The sequence below is a fragment of the Hippoglossus hippoglossus genome, chromosome 9 (assembly GCF_009819705.1).
Source record: "Hippoglossus hippoglossus isolate fHipHip1 chromosome 9, fHipHip1.pri, whole genome shotgun sequence".
Taxonomy (NCBI): Eukaryota; Metazoa; Chordata; class Actinopteri; order Pleuronectiformes; family Pleuronectidae; genus Hippoglossus; species Hippoglossus hippoglossus.
In genome coordinates, this window is record NC_047159.1 from 7156567 (window position 1) to 7171055 (window position 14489).

Sequence of the window (14489 nt, forward strand, 5' to 3'; positions counted from 1 at the left end):
GCCGGATCTGTAGAACTATAACATAATAACAACACTTCTTTCCTTTTAATACAAGTGCAAGAACATTCTGAAAACATTCACTATTGTGGTGTCATTGTCTCTGACTGATGGAACTCCTTGGTGAACGTCTCAGCAACATGAATATGGCCTCATGAACAACATGTGATCCCAACAACTTTAACCAAAAATGAAACAACTGACTTAACATCGTCCTTAATTTAATCTCCAGCAAGAGCTGACATTCAATCTACCACAGAGCTTTTTTTTAATTATTATTATTATTATTATTATTATTATTATTATTATTATTATTATTATTATTATTATTATTATACCTTATTTAAGGCCAGTTCAGGCCAGACAGCCATATGTTTAACATCCCTGGTCTACACTGACTTCTGTCTAAAATTATACTTTTGTCCTGTTGGCTTTGGATAATATTTGACAATATAACTTGTTAAATTATTATTGTTATAAAAGCAAAACTGGTGCAAGAAATAACTTGAATTTACTTTTAAAAGGTTAAAGTTTTCTTTATAATAAACAAACAGACAATTTGTCAATAGATTTTATGCTTTAAAATCCCATCAGGCCTTCTGAAGCTATGGAGACAGATTTCACAATAAAACACTTCAGCTCTTCTTCTGCTCAGACACTGGAGAGAACATAATAATTCCAAGCTCCGATGATTTTGTGAAAGTAATGAGTTTTTGCCTCAGAAATGCAGAGCACACTGTAGAGAAGTGCTGACTTCTTAAAGGAAAGTTGGGGATTGATAATTCAGTCACATATACGGCATCAGCGACATAGTGATGTCATGAGCAGCGTTATCAAATTAACTGCAGACATTTAGAGGGAGACGCTGCGATGAAACAGACTGCCATAACTGTATTAACGCTAAATCTGGTTTGTTATTTATGTAGGGGGCCCTACACAAACACTGTCATGCAAACAGATGGTGGCATCTACTGGTGGTCAACACACAAACACACACACACACACACACACACACATACATTTAGATTTATTGGGCTCTGCCTAGGGCTACTTCCAGATGGAAATGCTCTATTAACCACATTACATGCCGCTTAATTGGCTTTGATGAATTCGACAGGAGCACACGTGACCATGTTCAGTTCCGAACCTCAGCCCAGTGAGCATGGAAAATGGAAATGATGGCTGAGAAAGTGTAAAGAGGATGAATGAAGGAGCACAGAGTTGAAAAGTTCACTTTCTTTGGATAGAAGTGGCTCAAAGTTCCCAGCACGACACTGAAGGATGAAGTTATCAAACCTGTCCATCTTTTCCCTGCTAACTTAGGATTTTCTTTATGAATTCACATGAAAAATATAAATTATCTCCCTTCTTTAATCAAATCCTTTCTATTGAACCTTCTTCAACTGTTAACATGTACTGTGATGTGTCATTTATCCATTATTATTTGTCTAATACTCAAAAATTGTAAAAGTATCATTATTAAAAAGAATGAATTGACGTTGTTACATAATAAAAACCACACATGAAAAGCTTCTGATCAACACATCTGTGCAGGAATGTCTTGCAGCGAGATAAGATAATCCTGCTCTCACCGTCTCTACTGTGGCTCCCCAGTACATTCCAGTTCTGCGGGATATCCAGGTTGGCCATGGCCAGGGCCACGCGACGATCCATGGCCCAGCGAGAGCTCTCCTGGCCCACGTTGAAGAGGCTTCTCAGCTCCTTGTGATCTGAGGAACTCAGACAATGTGCGTGGATTACCAGGTGCTCCGCAAGGTCCTGAGAATAAAAGACGTTGAAAGTAAGATGCAATCGGTGATAAGTGGTGCACAATGCAAAAGCACGGTGATGTAAAAACTACAGCTCTGCAACAAAGGTGAGATGATTTAACTTGTTTTCGATGCAAAACAAAATGATCTGGAAAAAATGACATGACTTATGACAATCACTTAGAAGATAGATAATTCTACACCACTTAGTTCTTATAATAGAACAAAAGAAAGTAATCTGAATCATCTGCACCGCCATTAAAATGTCACTGACTCCTTGGAGAAGGTAATGAACCCACACTACAAGCACGTCATTTTCACCAGATGTACACAACCTGGTGTGTAAATGTGTAGCATCATATTTGTGTATCTTCCTCACCTGAGCATCATCTTGGATGTACTCCAGTGAAGCTCCGCCCACCCAGGTGAGGGGCGTGGTTTCAGAGCTCAGGTACGCCTGGACAGAGACCATCTCAGCCAGGTTGTGTCCTAAAGAGACAACAAGACTTAACTCCATGCAGGTTTTTATATTTCTTTGTGCAGGGGAAGACACATACAGCCGTCTTTCTCTCTAAGATAAAGGTTTACCTCCAACTGTCATCTCATGCAACAAAACCCAGAGCAGAGAAAATGTTGATTTGCATTTGCATTTGCATGTTTGAAGTTCCTGTTTCGAACTAATGAAACTGAATGTAAGTGACCTGGGTGGAAAGAAAAAAACATTTGTGGTCTCTAATAAATGAATGAACATAATTACACCAGACAACAGAGCTAAAATACAAAACCGCTAGTATGGCAGTAAGTCTAACTGGAAAATATTCTCAGATGTTCTTTTTGTATGTTAATAAAGACATGTTCTCTTTTTGATGGAGAAGGGAAACAGGTTTTCAGAGTCCATCAGCCTCCATCTGTAGGGAGCACACAACCCTGCAGGACTGATGTGTGTGTCAGCCTACACAGACACTCAGTAATGTTGACATACTGTTTATGGCACTGCTTCCCTCCTGAGAGGAAGCAGATAAGATTCTGTGCTGCTCCAGACCTCAGCGTACAAACTGTCCATGTACTGTATGTGTGTGTGTTAAGATTCAAATACTGATAGACTGCTCCCTGGGACACAACAGGCAGGAGAGGAAAACCTGAGACTGTCAGGGTGAGCAGTTTGAATTCTGAAGATATTTCTCTGAGGAAATTATCACTCTTGGATGTTAAACATGCAAAAATTAAGAAAAGGGAAAATAGAACATCCATCCATCCATTCTCGTCCACTTATCTGAGGAGACAACATACAGAGACAGCACATATGCACGTACCAGGCACTATAAAGCAGAGCATGACGTCACTCTGAGCTCTGGCGACATGGACCAGTGTGGATCCTTCCAGAACAATGTAGACCTCTGCATCCAGCGGCACCGGATCTAAACCCTCCAGCAACGCAAACACTTTGGCCTGGCCCTGAGACGCAGAAAGGTGAGAGAGCAGCGACGCTAGAGAGCACAAGGTATTTCTATTCCTAAAGATGCAGGCTTGTTTTAGAGCATGACTCTATTCTGATGCAGTGTTCTACATTTCTGTAAAGTACACCAAATCCCCTGAGAGCATTCCTCTTGAGGGTATAATAAAACATTACCCCTCAATAAAAACAGGAATGTCTTAGTGTCTATTGTAAAGACCTGCCCTGATCCCGACAGGCCAGAACACTTTAGACTTCTGATCGGAGGCAAAAGAAGGTGAACCAGGGCAGAACAGTCGCACACATGTGAAGCCTGATTGGTTCCTTTTAAAAAACCTTGAGTGCAGTTTAAGAAGTTCACGCTCAGTCGTTCTGGGTCATTGATTTAGTATCGTTTGAAGTTAAGACACTAGAGAGAATATTCAACCTGAGCTTCTCAGGTTGATACTGAAACCAGATCTTTTTATACACTTTTACAATAAAAGGACAACGCACGCAAATAGCCGTACAAGAACTTTGCCTCTATTAAGTGATCCACAACTGGCACAATTTGTATCTGAATCTGGATCAATTAGAACTGAATACGATAGATAGAAGATTATCAAATGTAATCAGACATTCCTTCCATGTTTTTAGTATCGATGTTTTCAATATACTGAGCTGCAGACATATTTCAATCAGTACTGAGACATTCTTCATCCTGTGAGTACAGTTGAATTATTTACAAATACACACATCAAGGAAAATTTAATTTACCTTAAAGCCCGACTGATATAGATTTTGGGGCCCGATATTTATACTGATAGTAGGAAGAAAAAATTACAGATACCAATATAAGGGTCGTACATATAGACCTAACCCTAACCCTAATATATAGAACTTGAATTAAGAAAATAAACATATTGTTTAAGTAAAATGTGAACACTAATGCGCAACCTTTCTGCATTGTTTGCCATTTCAAACTAAAATTTTATATCTGAGCATTTCGGCAAACTTAAACATACATGTATGTCAGTGAAAGGCTCTATGTGACATATGGGTACATTTGAGTGATATTAGTTTGACAAACATGACACAGTAGCTTAAAAACAACCTTTTCAATATGACAACAACACAAGCATGTCAAATGAAAGCTGACAGCAGTTCAAGATGTACTTTCCCTTAAACCTCAGTGTCAAGCCAACAGAGCAACAGGAGGCGGTGAGAGAACTGGTTGTTTTCACCGAGACCCTGTCCTTATTAGGATTTTGGAACCTTGATGAAAACACAACTTAAAATATCTGAAGCACTATTAATTTTTTTTTCACTCTCTTGAGGTATTAGTTTCAGCCCCTCGGAATAATAAACATCCTGCAGGGCCTGTAGCTCAGCCACCTCTCTCCACCTACAGTGGCCTCGATAGCGATGCAGCCGCGAGACGACGGTGTGTGGGTTATTCTGGGAAACATCTCAAACGACTGACGAGTGAAGGGGTGTGGGACGCAGGTTGCAGTGAAAGAGGTACAGCAGAAACGTAAATAGTGAGGCTTAGTTTGAAATGCAGCGAACATGCCAGATTAGTGTTGGATGGGATGAGGGTGTTTTCAATCAGCCTCTCTCTCTCTCTCTCTCTCCATTTTCTTAAGAGAGTCCACATTAGTCTTACATCAGCCCCACAGCTGACCCGATTTTTCACGCTATAACTCTCTCTTTACTTCTCTCACTGTCTCAGATAGAGACGCTGTGAGTAATTCCTTCTCTCCGTCTCACCTAATCCTGCTTTCAGGTTGACTCATCATTTCTTTATCCCTAGTCGTTCATTCTTTTTTCGATATCGACTCTTACGTTGGCCCATATGACAACCTTTACTTTACAGAATAAACAATGCAGAAAAGATGTGCATACATGTCTTAATTCAAGGTCTATGTATGTGGTTGTATTTGTGTTTTTTTTTTTAATTTATAGCTACTTATAGTAACGTTCATGGTTAACTTTGACATTTGATTCATTGCCAATTTCTGTTCGTCTATATCAGCTGATATATCTGCATCAGAAATGGTCCTAATATCGATATCCACCCACACAAATTCATATCGGTCAAACGATGAAGTCTACGGATTTTGGAGAGTTTCTCGTTTTCCTTCTAGCACACTTGACATCTTTAGTTTTTAGTGAAATATCTTGACCACCATTGCTTTTCATGTAGAGACACCAGAGGTCAGTTTCTAATTCACCAGTAAAATATCTCAACATCTGTGAATAGACTGGCACAATACAGACCATAGACTTTATGTGAAGATATATAAAATATCTTTGTATACAGTCAGTGTCGCAGACAGTCAAGGTTCCCAGAATTAATGTTTCCTCATGACACCATTCATTAAAATTTAATGGTAACTTTTCCTGCAGCAAGATTTAGGTCAATGTCTGTCTCCGATGTTTTGTTATTTTGACCAAATACCTGCAAAACTATAGATGTTCATACTAAATTTAAAGCTGTAAATTATGTTTAGTGGCAGTGAGCTAATGTTAGCATGCTAAAAGGCTAATATAATGAACATAGTAAACAGTGCCTGAAAAATATCAGTATTATAGCACATTGTCCTTGTGAGCATTTTGTTGGCATTTTGCTCCAAACCTCTCGGAGGCTTTCACCTTCCTCTGTTCAGTGTTGCAATCTGTCCTCTGCATGTAAATCTGAATTGTTGCATGAATCCATTAATTTATTCACTCGTTCATTTGTGGGGTTCCACAGAAAACAAGTATCTGAGTGGCAGGTGTTTCTTTGCATGTGTTAGTCGATATGGTGCATCAACATTAAACGTTTGGTAACAACGTGCGAAAGGAAAACAGCCTGAAAAACATGTCAAATGAGTATCGACTGAATACAGTGTGAGCAGTGCTTTGATCTACAGAGGAGCATTAGTTCACCGTGTTAAGAACCAAACAAAGAATATTTGACTGCAGTCCTCCCTTGTTTAACTACGGCTTAACCTCACAGACAACAGATCCTTCAAAGCTTTAACACGACCAGAAACATCACGAATCAAACGCATGGTAAATTCAAGTTCCTCTCCAGCTCTGACTAAGTTAAACACAAATAAAAAAACATCAATGTGAATGAATCACGGAGTTACTGATTTGCTAGTTATATACAAAAGTGCCACGCTGCTATTGTCAGTGTTGTGCTGATGGATCAGGTTATTTTTCCCCCAGAGAAACTATGATTCAGTGCTCAAATAATCCAACAGCAAAACCCACAAATGTTTCATCCATAGACCAATAAAGTCGATGTTTGATCACCAGAGAAAACATCAGTCTGCTTTCATCGCGGCGCCCTCGTCAACCCCGGTGTCAAATCTGATATCTCCGTTATATAATCGTACAGGCAGAAACTTCAGGGAATTCATCTACAGAAAAAAATTGTATCCTTTCAGATATTGGATGTTATGATGTTCGATTTTTAGATGCACATGCGCAAAATCTCTCCCATAGACTTTTGGTTTATATACATGAAGCTGCTGATCTCTCACTACTTTCCAAACCTGATTTGCAGAGATTTCAGAGGCGTAACAAACTCTTGAGATTAACTGGAGACGCTGGTGTCAAACCTGATGGCAAGCTGGAGCACATACTCACATACAAAGGCACTTTCCTCCTGCTCAGCTCCATCTGCTCAGCAGCTGCAGGCGGACAAATGAGAAACAAATATGAAAAACAGTAAAACTCAACTCACACGTGTGCAACCACAGGATCCTCACTTCTTCCTGGGTTACTTTTGTGATTCTGCCTGTTCCTCTGATCCCCAAGAGATTATCAAAATGTATCTGTGCCAGGCAGGGCCAGAGGTCGTCCTACAAGGCACGGTAATCCTTTGATCCCAAGTATGTGAATAATGATTTTAATGATGACACTTTATGCCGTGGTGCGTAAAGACGGTGGCAGATCACCATATGTGTCCAAATGTGCATGTGTGTGGGGTCCATTCAGGTATTACTCATGTTGTGGGGACCAATACATCTGTTTACTGTCACATTATCGAGACTTGACTTTAATACGAGGCACAAAAAGCAAGTCCCCATAACATGAATCAATGAATTTTAAGGTGAAGACGTGTTTTAAGGTTAGATTTAGACAAGTTACTATGGTTAATGTTAAAGTAAGTCTCAAGGGAATCATGGAGACATGACTGTGTGTGTGTGTGTGTGTGTGTGTGTGTGTAAGAAATCGATTGATTTCATTGGTGCAAGGTTCAGATCTGTTCTTCATCAGTGGTCACTTTCTAAACTGAACTCAGCAGCAAGGTCTTACGCAAACAACTAAAAAACTCTGCCCTTTATATGACCCCATTGTCTTTTTACATTTATTATTACACATTATATATATATATATATATATATATATATATATATATATATATATACATATAACATAAACATTACAGTGATCAAAGGTAAAAAAAACAAGAACAGGACTTTTTACATCTCATCTCAGTTATGGATTATTGAGCCTTTTAAATCATGCATATTAAATTAAGTTTAATGTTGACCTCTTTGGCTACAGAATGAATCAGACTCTGTTTCTCTCATGTATGATTAGAAGTGTTGACAGTCGGAGGGAAACATTCCGGTTGAACAAAGTGAGCAGCAGCAGCAGGTAGAGAAGCGTTCCTTCTCTGGATGGACTCACCTCCACGACGGGCTCACACTCCGGCGGAGGAAACGTGACAGTCCGCGGTGAACACAGACTCGAACTAGGACTCGTGCCTCCCGGTGCGGCCGCTGGAGCCACAGGTTGAGAAATGACGCAGGGTCTGATCCGCAGCTGCATCCAGGGAGGACATCCTCCTCTCGGTGTCTGTCTGGTTCCAGTCGATGCTCAGTCTTCCGTCTGCTCACACGCAAATTCCTCCTTATAAGCCAACGTGTTTCCTTGTGGTTACAGCGACCTCTAACGAGCGAAGCAGTCATTGGAAGAGTAATGATCCCTTCAAGTGCCCCTGTTAAATATTTATATGCAGAATATAAACACTTGATGGTTTATAACAGACTGTAATGTGGCTGGAAGAGATGGAACTGGTTCTAAGTGCATTAAGTAAATGGTTTCCAGGTTTTAGTCCATGTTTTGTTCACTTAAATTCTGTATTATTATATATATAGATTACTGATCAGTTGTTGACCATTTGCAGCCTTTTGCTTTTCTTGCCCTGTATGAAGCTACTGGGATCAATAACCCATCCTCTATGGAAGCTGGTGTATAAACAGATAATTATAATATAGTAAAACAGCTAAATAAATATACACTGCACAAAGAAATGAAGGGAACACAGACTCATCACAGTAGAACTCCAAGTCAGGTAAACTTCAGGGAGTTCAATCTGTCCATGTAGGAAGCTCCAGGGATTGGGAATCAGTTTCATCTGCTTCGGTGCAAATCTTAGTGACAACAGGTGCAACTATCTTTTGGCTGTTTGAAGAAACAACTCAAGACCTATTTCTATGTATGAAAGGTGCTGTATAAATAAAAATGTAAGACGACAGCTGGACTGGGCCGTAGAAGGGCATCAACCCAGCAGCAGGACCAGTATCTGCTCCTTTGTGTGAGGAGGAACAGGTGCACTGCCAGAGACCTACAAAATGACCTCCAGAGGGCTATGAACTGTGTGTGATTTAAGTGTTCCCTTAATGTTTGAGTATATAAAATGTCTCCAGACAATTTAATTATTAACTAACACTTAATGATGCTCTTGAGTGTGTTTAAAAGTACACTGTTCTAAATAATTCATCTAATACCTGTTAACTCTACAAATGCTTCACAGTGATATTTAAAGTCATGTTTTAACAGAGTGAGCCGAGACAATTGTTCAACACAATTCAGATTGTCATTTTCACTATTACAAAGATTTATTTTGATCTGCTTATAAAACATTTGTCAACACCAAATATTAGGAAAACGCAAAGCAGACACACAGTCAAATCTTTCAAACACACAAGTGTGCATACATATACACACATACATCCACACGCATTTACAAGTGAAAGTGTAATTACGAGACTTCCAATAAAAGCAACACTTTGCTTTAAATCCATGTTTCTCATACGGCAAATGCATGTTCTTTGTCGTCTGTTGTGTTGTCAGTCACACCGAGTTGAAACACCAGAGTGAGACCGTGGGATTTGTCAGTCTCTTAAAATCTTGTATGAAAATGTTTGTTTGATGACATGTAGCCTGACATGTCCTTTTGTGTTGGACAGTTCAAAAAGATGTTTTAGGGTTGCTTTGACTTAACCCAGTCTAAAGCAGTTTCTTGCCCAGCTCCAGGTCTCAGGTGGCCGGAAGCTGTGTTCCTGCTTCTCCCTGAGCCAGACCATTAGACCTGCTGACGGCAGAGCAGGGCACTTGCTTCCTTGGGAGGGAGGAGGCAAACATTGTGTCCAACATGCCCAGCACCTCCAGCAGTTCCTGCTGGTAGTCAATCTCCCTGTCAAGCAGGTCCTGCAGACGTAGCAGTTGTCGGTCCACGACTGGCGACTGACCGATTACTGACTGATAGATGTCCAAGATCATCTCAGCCGTCGTTACAAGCACAGGAGCAAATCTAGGGTCAACCAAGTTCCTGCAGAAGAAGCAGACCAGGTTTAAGTATTCGAAAATTTGTGAATGGTTTGATCTACAATTGCAAGCTAAAACATTTCAGTGCATCTTACCCTACGAGGAAGTTGAGCAGTTGAGAGAGACCCTGTTCGTCCCTTCCTGCCAGAGCGTTCTTCAGCGTTCCTCTTCGATCCAGCTCCTTTATAACAGCGACTGTGACCTCAGGTTTTCTGAATCTTACCCATGTCTATAAATAAAATTGAATTATTCTCATAAATAGTGAAATGTTGTTCAGCTTCCAATATCCAGGGCAGCCACTCCGTCATACGACAAAGCACCATGAAAGTTACTGCTTTATATTGCAAATAGAAAAAACAACAATCTCAAATGTCCAACATTGTTGCTAATGTTATAAATACATGAAATGTACCTCGAGAGCTGTATCCAAAGCCTGAGATACATTGAATTTCTTGAGCTGCTTGTCGTATTTGGCCAAATGCTGTTTCACTGGCTTACTGACGAGATAATCATCCTAGAAAAAGATGGAGAAGCAGAAATTAATCAACAATGGTTGTAAAGATTTGTTCATAAGCCTCAAGTATAAATACATCAGCGTGTAGAAATAGAGGCCTCAGTAATGATCAGACAGTTTGACCTTGTCTTTACCGGTCACTCAATGTATCTCTTGTGGAAAAACAAATAGAGCTACTGAATGTAAATGTACCTGTTTAGGGACATAGTTCTTCCCCTTCACAAAAAAACGATACGACGGTCGTCGCCTCTGTTGGATGCTTTCTTTCGACTCTTCAGGATTCTTTCTGTGTTTCATACTCAGAATACCGTTGGTCATACCCACGACAATGGACTCATCATCAGGCTGGAAAGAAAGAAGACATTCATAGTTTTTACTGGTTGAACCTGTTATGTCACTTTGATCTAAAAGACGATGACATCCACCACATAGTGGATCTTTTCATAATTTTACTGTTTTCACCCATTTGTTTGAGGCCAAACAAAGTCAATTTAATACTGTGATCGATGTTAGAATGCATTATCGGCCAGCTATTTACTTTTTATGAGAGTTTTTCTAACAAATCGGCAACTGTGATGGTGATTTTACAAAAAGGAAACAAAAGCACAAAGTGAAAAAGTGCCTCATCAGGTCACGATCCGAGGTTGCACATTGTGTTCTCGTAACCCTGCCCCCTCATACCAACACCACGAGGAGAGGATCTACGGTTTCATCTCCTTTCGATCGAAATCTCTGGCAATACTGGAGATTTCTGTTGGCTGCAGCAGAAATTGGATCTATCGCTTTGCACTCAGAGAGCTGGTCTCAGATAGCAGCTTCCTCTGAGACGGGCACCTCAAATACAAGCATCCGTCTGTATTGTATTTATTCACCTATTAGACTGCATGTTTCTACATTTAATTCATCTTTAAACATGAAAATTATTAATAATGATCAAAGGGTTGAGTGTAATTTCTTACAGCTAAAGCCAGACTGAGGATGGAGGCAGCATAGTCAAAGTTGTGAACCACTTTATAGTTGGTTGTGCTGTACACCTTCACGTGCCTGAAAGACAAAACAGAGGTTCTGCATTAGACCAAATTCATATAAAATTACTGATGAAGTTAGTCTGGAACTGCTATGAGAGGGATTTCCACAACTTAAATACACAAGTCCCATACCTGTCCAGAGAACCCGACAGGAGTCTCTGTCCATTGCTGCTGAGGCACAAACAGGTGACAGTTTTGTGATGGTTCTTCAGGGAGACAAGAGGCTGACCTCCTTTTAGAAGATCCCAAATTTTCACATAACGTCCACCTGAAGAGTGACAGGAAGGATTTCATTAAACATCCTGATTGAACATTAGTAAATATAATGTAGTAGCGTATGGGCCTGATAACAGGAGGGTACATGAAGATTATAGTGCTGAATACCTGCAGAGACGAGGAGACCCTCAGAGGGATAAAGAAGGAGACTCTCCACTGGCTGGCCGTGGTCCATGGTCATCACACTCTTTTCCATTCTGGCATCAAATACTTTCAGTGTGTGGTCGTATGATCCTTGGATAAAAAGAATAATTCAGTGTCACAAAGACAGAGCAAACTCTCTCATCCTCACACACAGGACTCTTATTAATTATTCAATTTGACAAGTTGTAGAAGATGTTTGTTTCTTTTATTTATTTATATATATTTATTTATATATATATATATATATATAAATAAAAGTTTGTTGTTAGAACACTTTGAAATCCTGTGGCATGTAGTGCTAAATAAAAGTGTTGGTAGATTCTGGTTGAACCTGTTATGTCACTTTGATCTAAAAGACGATGACATCCACCACATAGTGGATCTATTCAAATGCTACTGAATAATTATGGAAAGCACCGAATGTGATGCAAATAATGCAATAACTTTACTTCCTTATTTTCCTTGCATCATTTTAAAAATAGATTCCTTCTCACCAGTAATGAAGAGATCTCTGTTGAGCTTGCTGGTGACTCCACAGCGGATGTAATCTGTGTGTTCTTGGTAGTTGTTGAGCTCTGTGGTGTTCGGCATGTCCCAGAGTCGACAGGTGTAGTCGTCGGACCCCGTGAGGATCTGGTAACGGTCTGAGGTGAAGTCTGTTACATGTACGGCCCTGAACAGGAATAAAATGAGACAAATCTCAAACCAATTTCATCTTTCATGTAGAAATCTTTATGAGTCAGTGAAAGCTACACAGGTTGTCAGAATTCTTGAGATCATCACAAAATTCAGACGATGGATCACTCAAGGTATCATCATTCAACAACTCCTTCACACTACACTCCAGATCAGACATAATATAATGAAATAATGTATATGCTGATACCGACACAAATGCAAACTGTAGACATTTTAAACCGTCAGGGACCAGTTATACATTTTGATTGAAAATTTTAAAAAAAAATCCATTGTATTATGCAGTAGAATTACTGCTATAACTAATCAAGACACATTGAGTACCTACTTTGTGTGCCCTTTAAACATCCTGAGTGCCACCTTGCCACTGACGTCAAACAGCCGGACCACAGAGTCCTCACATCCCGCCACGAGTAGCTGACCATCGGCCCTGAACCTCCCACAGTAAGCTGTGTCTTTGAACCGTGTGTATGTCTTTACAGGCTCCTGGGAGAACGCCCCATAAATGTGGATCTGTAGAGAAAATAGAGCAGAAATGAAAATAAATCTCAGGCCGATTAAGGACTGACTGCAGCCAATATTAAGTGAATATTGATTGAACTGTTAACAAAACTAATCAGAATTCATACGAGGAAAACCAACATACTCTTGTGAACGCTGTCACAGCAAAGTTGTGCGGCGCCACGGGGGAGACATCTATGTTTGTGATCGCTCCAAATTCTTTTATCTGGACCGGAGCCTGTGGGAGGAGAAGATAACGATGCCAAGTTAAGATGGAGAAACAAATCTGAAGAACTCTCGACCTCACACTTGACATTTTTACCCCGAAACTTTTAAAAACAATAACGGAGACTCACCTTGTAGTTTTTCCAGTAGAGTGTGTCTTGTGTGACTTTCTCCCCAAGTTTGGGATAGATTTGGACCTTCGTAGGTTTAAACGAAGCCATTTCTGTGCAGATCGGGAAACACTGTCTGTAAAGACACAGAAAAATAGAAACATTGGACATTATTAATGGGAATATTGGACATCTGGGATAGTTAACCACGTATCTACCGTTGAGACTTGTCTTATAAAGTGAGGCACAGGACAATATTGCAACTAGAGGTATTAAGCTATAAAGCCCCACATTTATTCAAAGGGGGAATAAACGTGGTGATCTGGTTGTTGGGGGATGAACTGTTTAGCCAATATTAGCTTGAACACGTGAAGAAAACGCAACAACATCACAACTCACCTAAAGTGAACGAGTGCAGTTGGTGAAGGCTAAGCTAACAAGCTCAGTTTCAAGTCAAATGTAATCTTTCATTCAAGTTGTACATTTGGCATAAAAGCCGAATAACAAAGTGCGTGTAGGCTTATTGGTGTTTAAAATGACTCGTAAGGAAACTAGTTTGAAAACAAAAAGAGCTCATGAGACTGAGGAACCGGACGCAACGTGTTCAGTGCAGCACAACTCCGTTAGCTAACTTTAGCTTTAGCCGGTTAGCATCTTCCATTAAACCTGATTTTGACGATTCTCACCTTTGACCGAAAACTATCCAGGAGTGAAAACTTGTTTCCTTGAGTAAGAGGTGATGAAATTAGAAGAAACCTAAACTGAAGGTGGATCTAGACGAAAAGTTGCTCATTTTCACGAGTGGTCACGTTGCCTCTCGGTGCACAGGAGGACGCCATGACACCTAGCACGCGACTGCCTCCGCTATATACCTTTTCACAATAAAAAAAAATGCATTTTATTTTATAACTTTCAAAAATAATAATAACAGCATTACGTAGTATGTTTACTTTCCAAAAACATACATTAATGTTCCTCATGATCTTATTCTAAAATTGTGGTATTAGTAAATCTATTTTTTTAACGGGAAAAAAACAGAAGTTTCCGATTTCAGTTCTTTAAAACAGTTTTAGACAGTATGACATTTGTTGGGTGTTATTTGGCAACTTCTAAAACATGACAGTGTGTATATTATATTAGAAAGCAACTGATTAAAATTAAAATCATATTTAAGTTTGAGCACGC

At 39.8% G+C, this 14489-nt stretch overlaps 2 protein-coding genes across 7 annotated transcripts in view; both read right to left on the reverse strand.

Moving 5' to 3' along the window:
* LOC117767206 (rho guanine nucleotide exchange factor 28-like) overlaps nucleotides 1–8088 on the reverse strand; it is a 38873-nt gene extending 30785 nt beyond the window's left edge. For all 6 annotated transcript variants that reach the window (XM_034594621.1, XM_034594618.1, XM_034594620.1 and 3 more), the window contains exons 1-5: nucleotides 7888–8088; nucleotides 6838–6881; nucleotides 3080–3221; nucleotides 2146–2255; nucleotides 1590–1776 (exon numbers count right to left, since the gene is read on the reverse strand). In XM_034594621.1, coding sequence (XP_034450512.1) covers nucleotides 1590–1776; nucleotides 2146–2255; nucleotides 3080–3221; nucleotides 6838–6870 — 472 coding nt within the window. In that variant the 5' untranslated portion in view covers nucleotides 6871–6881; nucleotides 7888–8088. The remainder of the gene's footprint in view (nucleotides 1–1589; nucleotides 1777–2145; nucleotides 2256–3079; nucleotides 3222–6837; nucleotides 6882–7887) is intronic.
* Nucleotides 8089–9074: 986 nt separating this feature from the next.
* Nucleotides 9075–14143, reverse strand: utp15 (UTP15 small subunit processome component). The gene is made up of 12 exons (XM_034596497.1): nucleotides 13991–14143; nucleotides 13326–13440; nucleotides 13115–13207; nucleotides 12797–12981; nucleotides 12267–12445; nucleotides 11737–11862; nucleotides 11485–11620; nucleotides 11284–11368; nucleotides 10517–10669; nucleotides 10223–10324; nucleotides 9906–10039; nucleotides 9075–9814 (listed from the first exon to the last, which is right to left on the reverse strand). Exons 2-12 carry the CDS (start codon nucleotides 13413–13415, stop codon nucleotides 9523–9525), a joined length of 1575 nt encoding a protein of 524 aa, XP_034452388.1. The 5' UTR covers nucleotides 13416–13440; nucleotides 13991–14143; the 3' UTR covers nucleotides 9075–9522.
* Nucleotides 14144–14489: the final 346 nt, after the last annotated feature.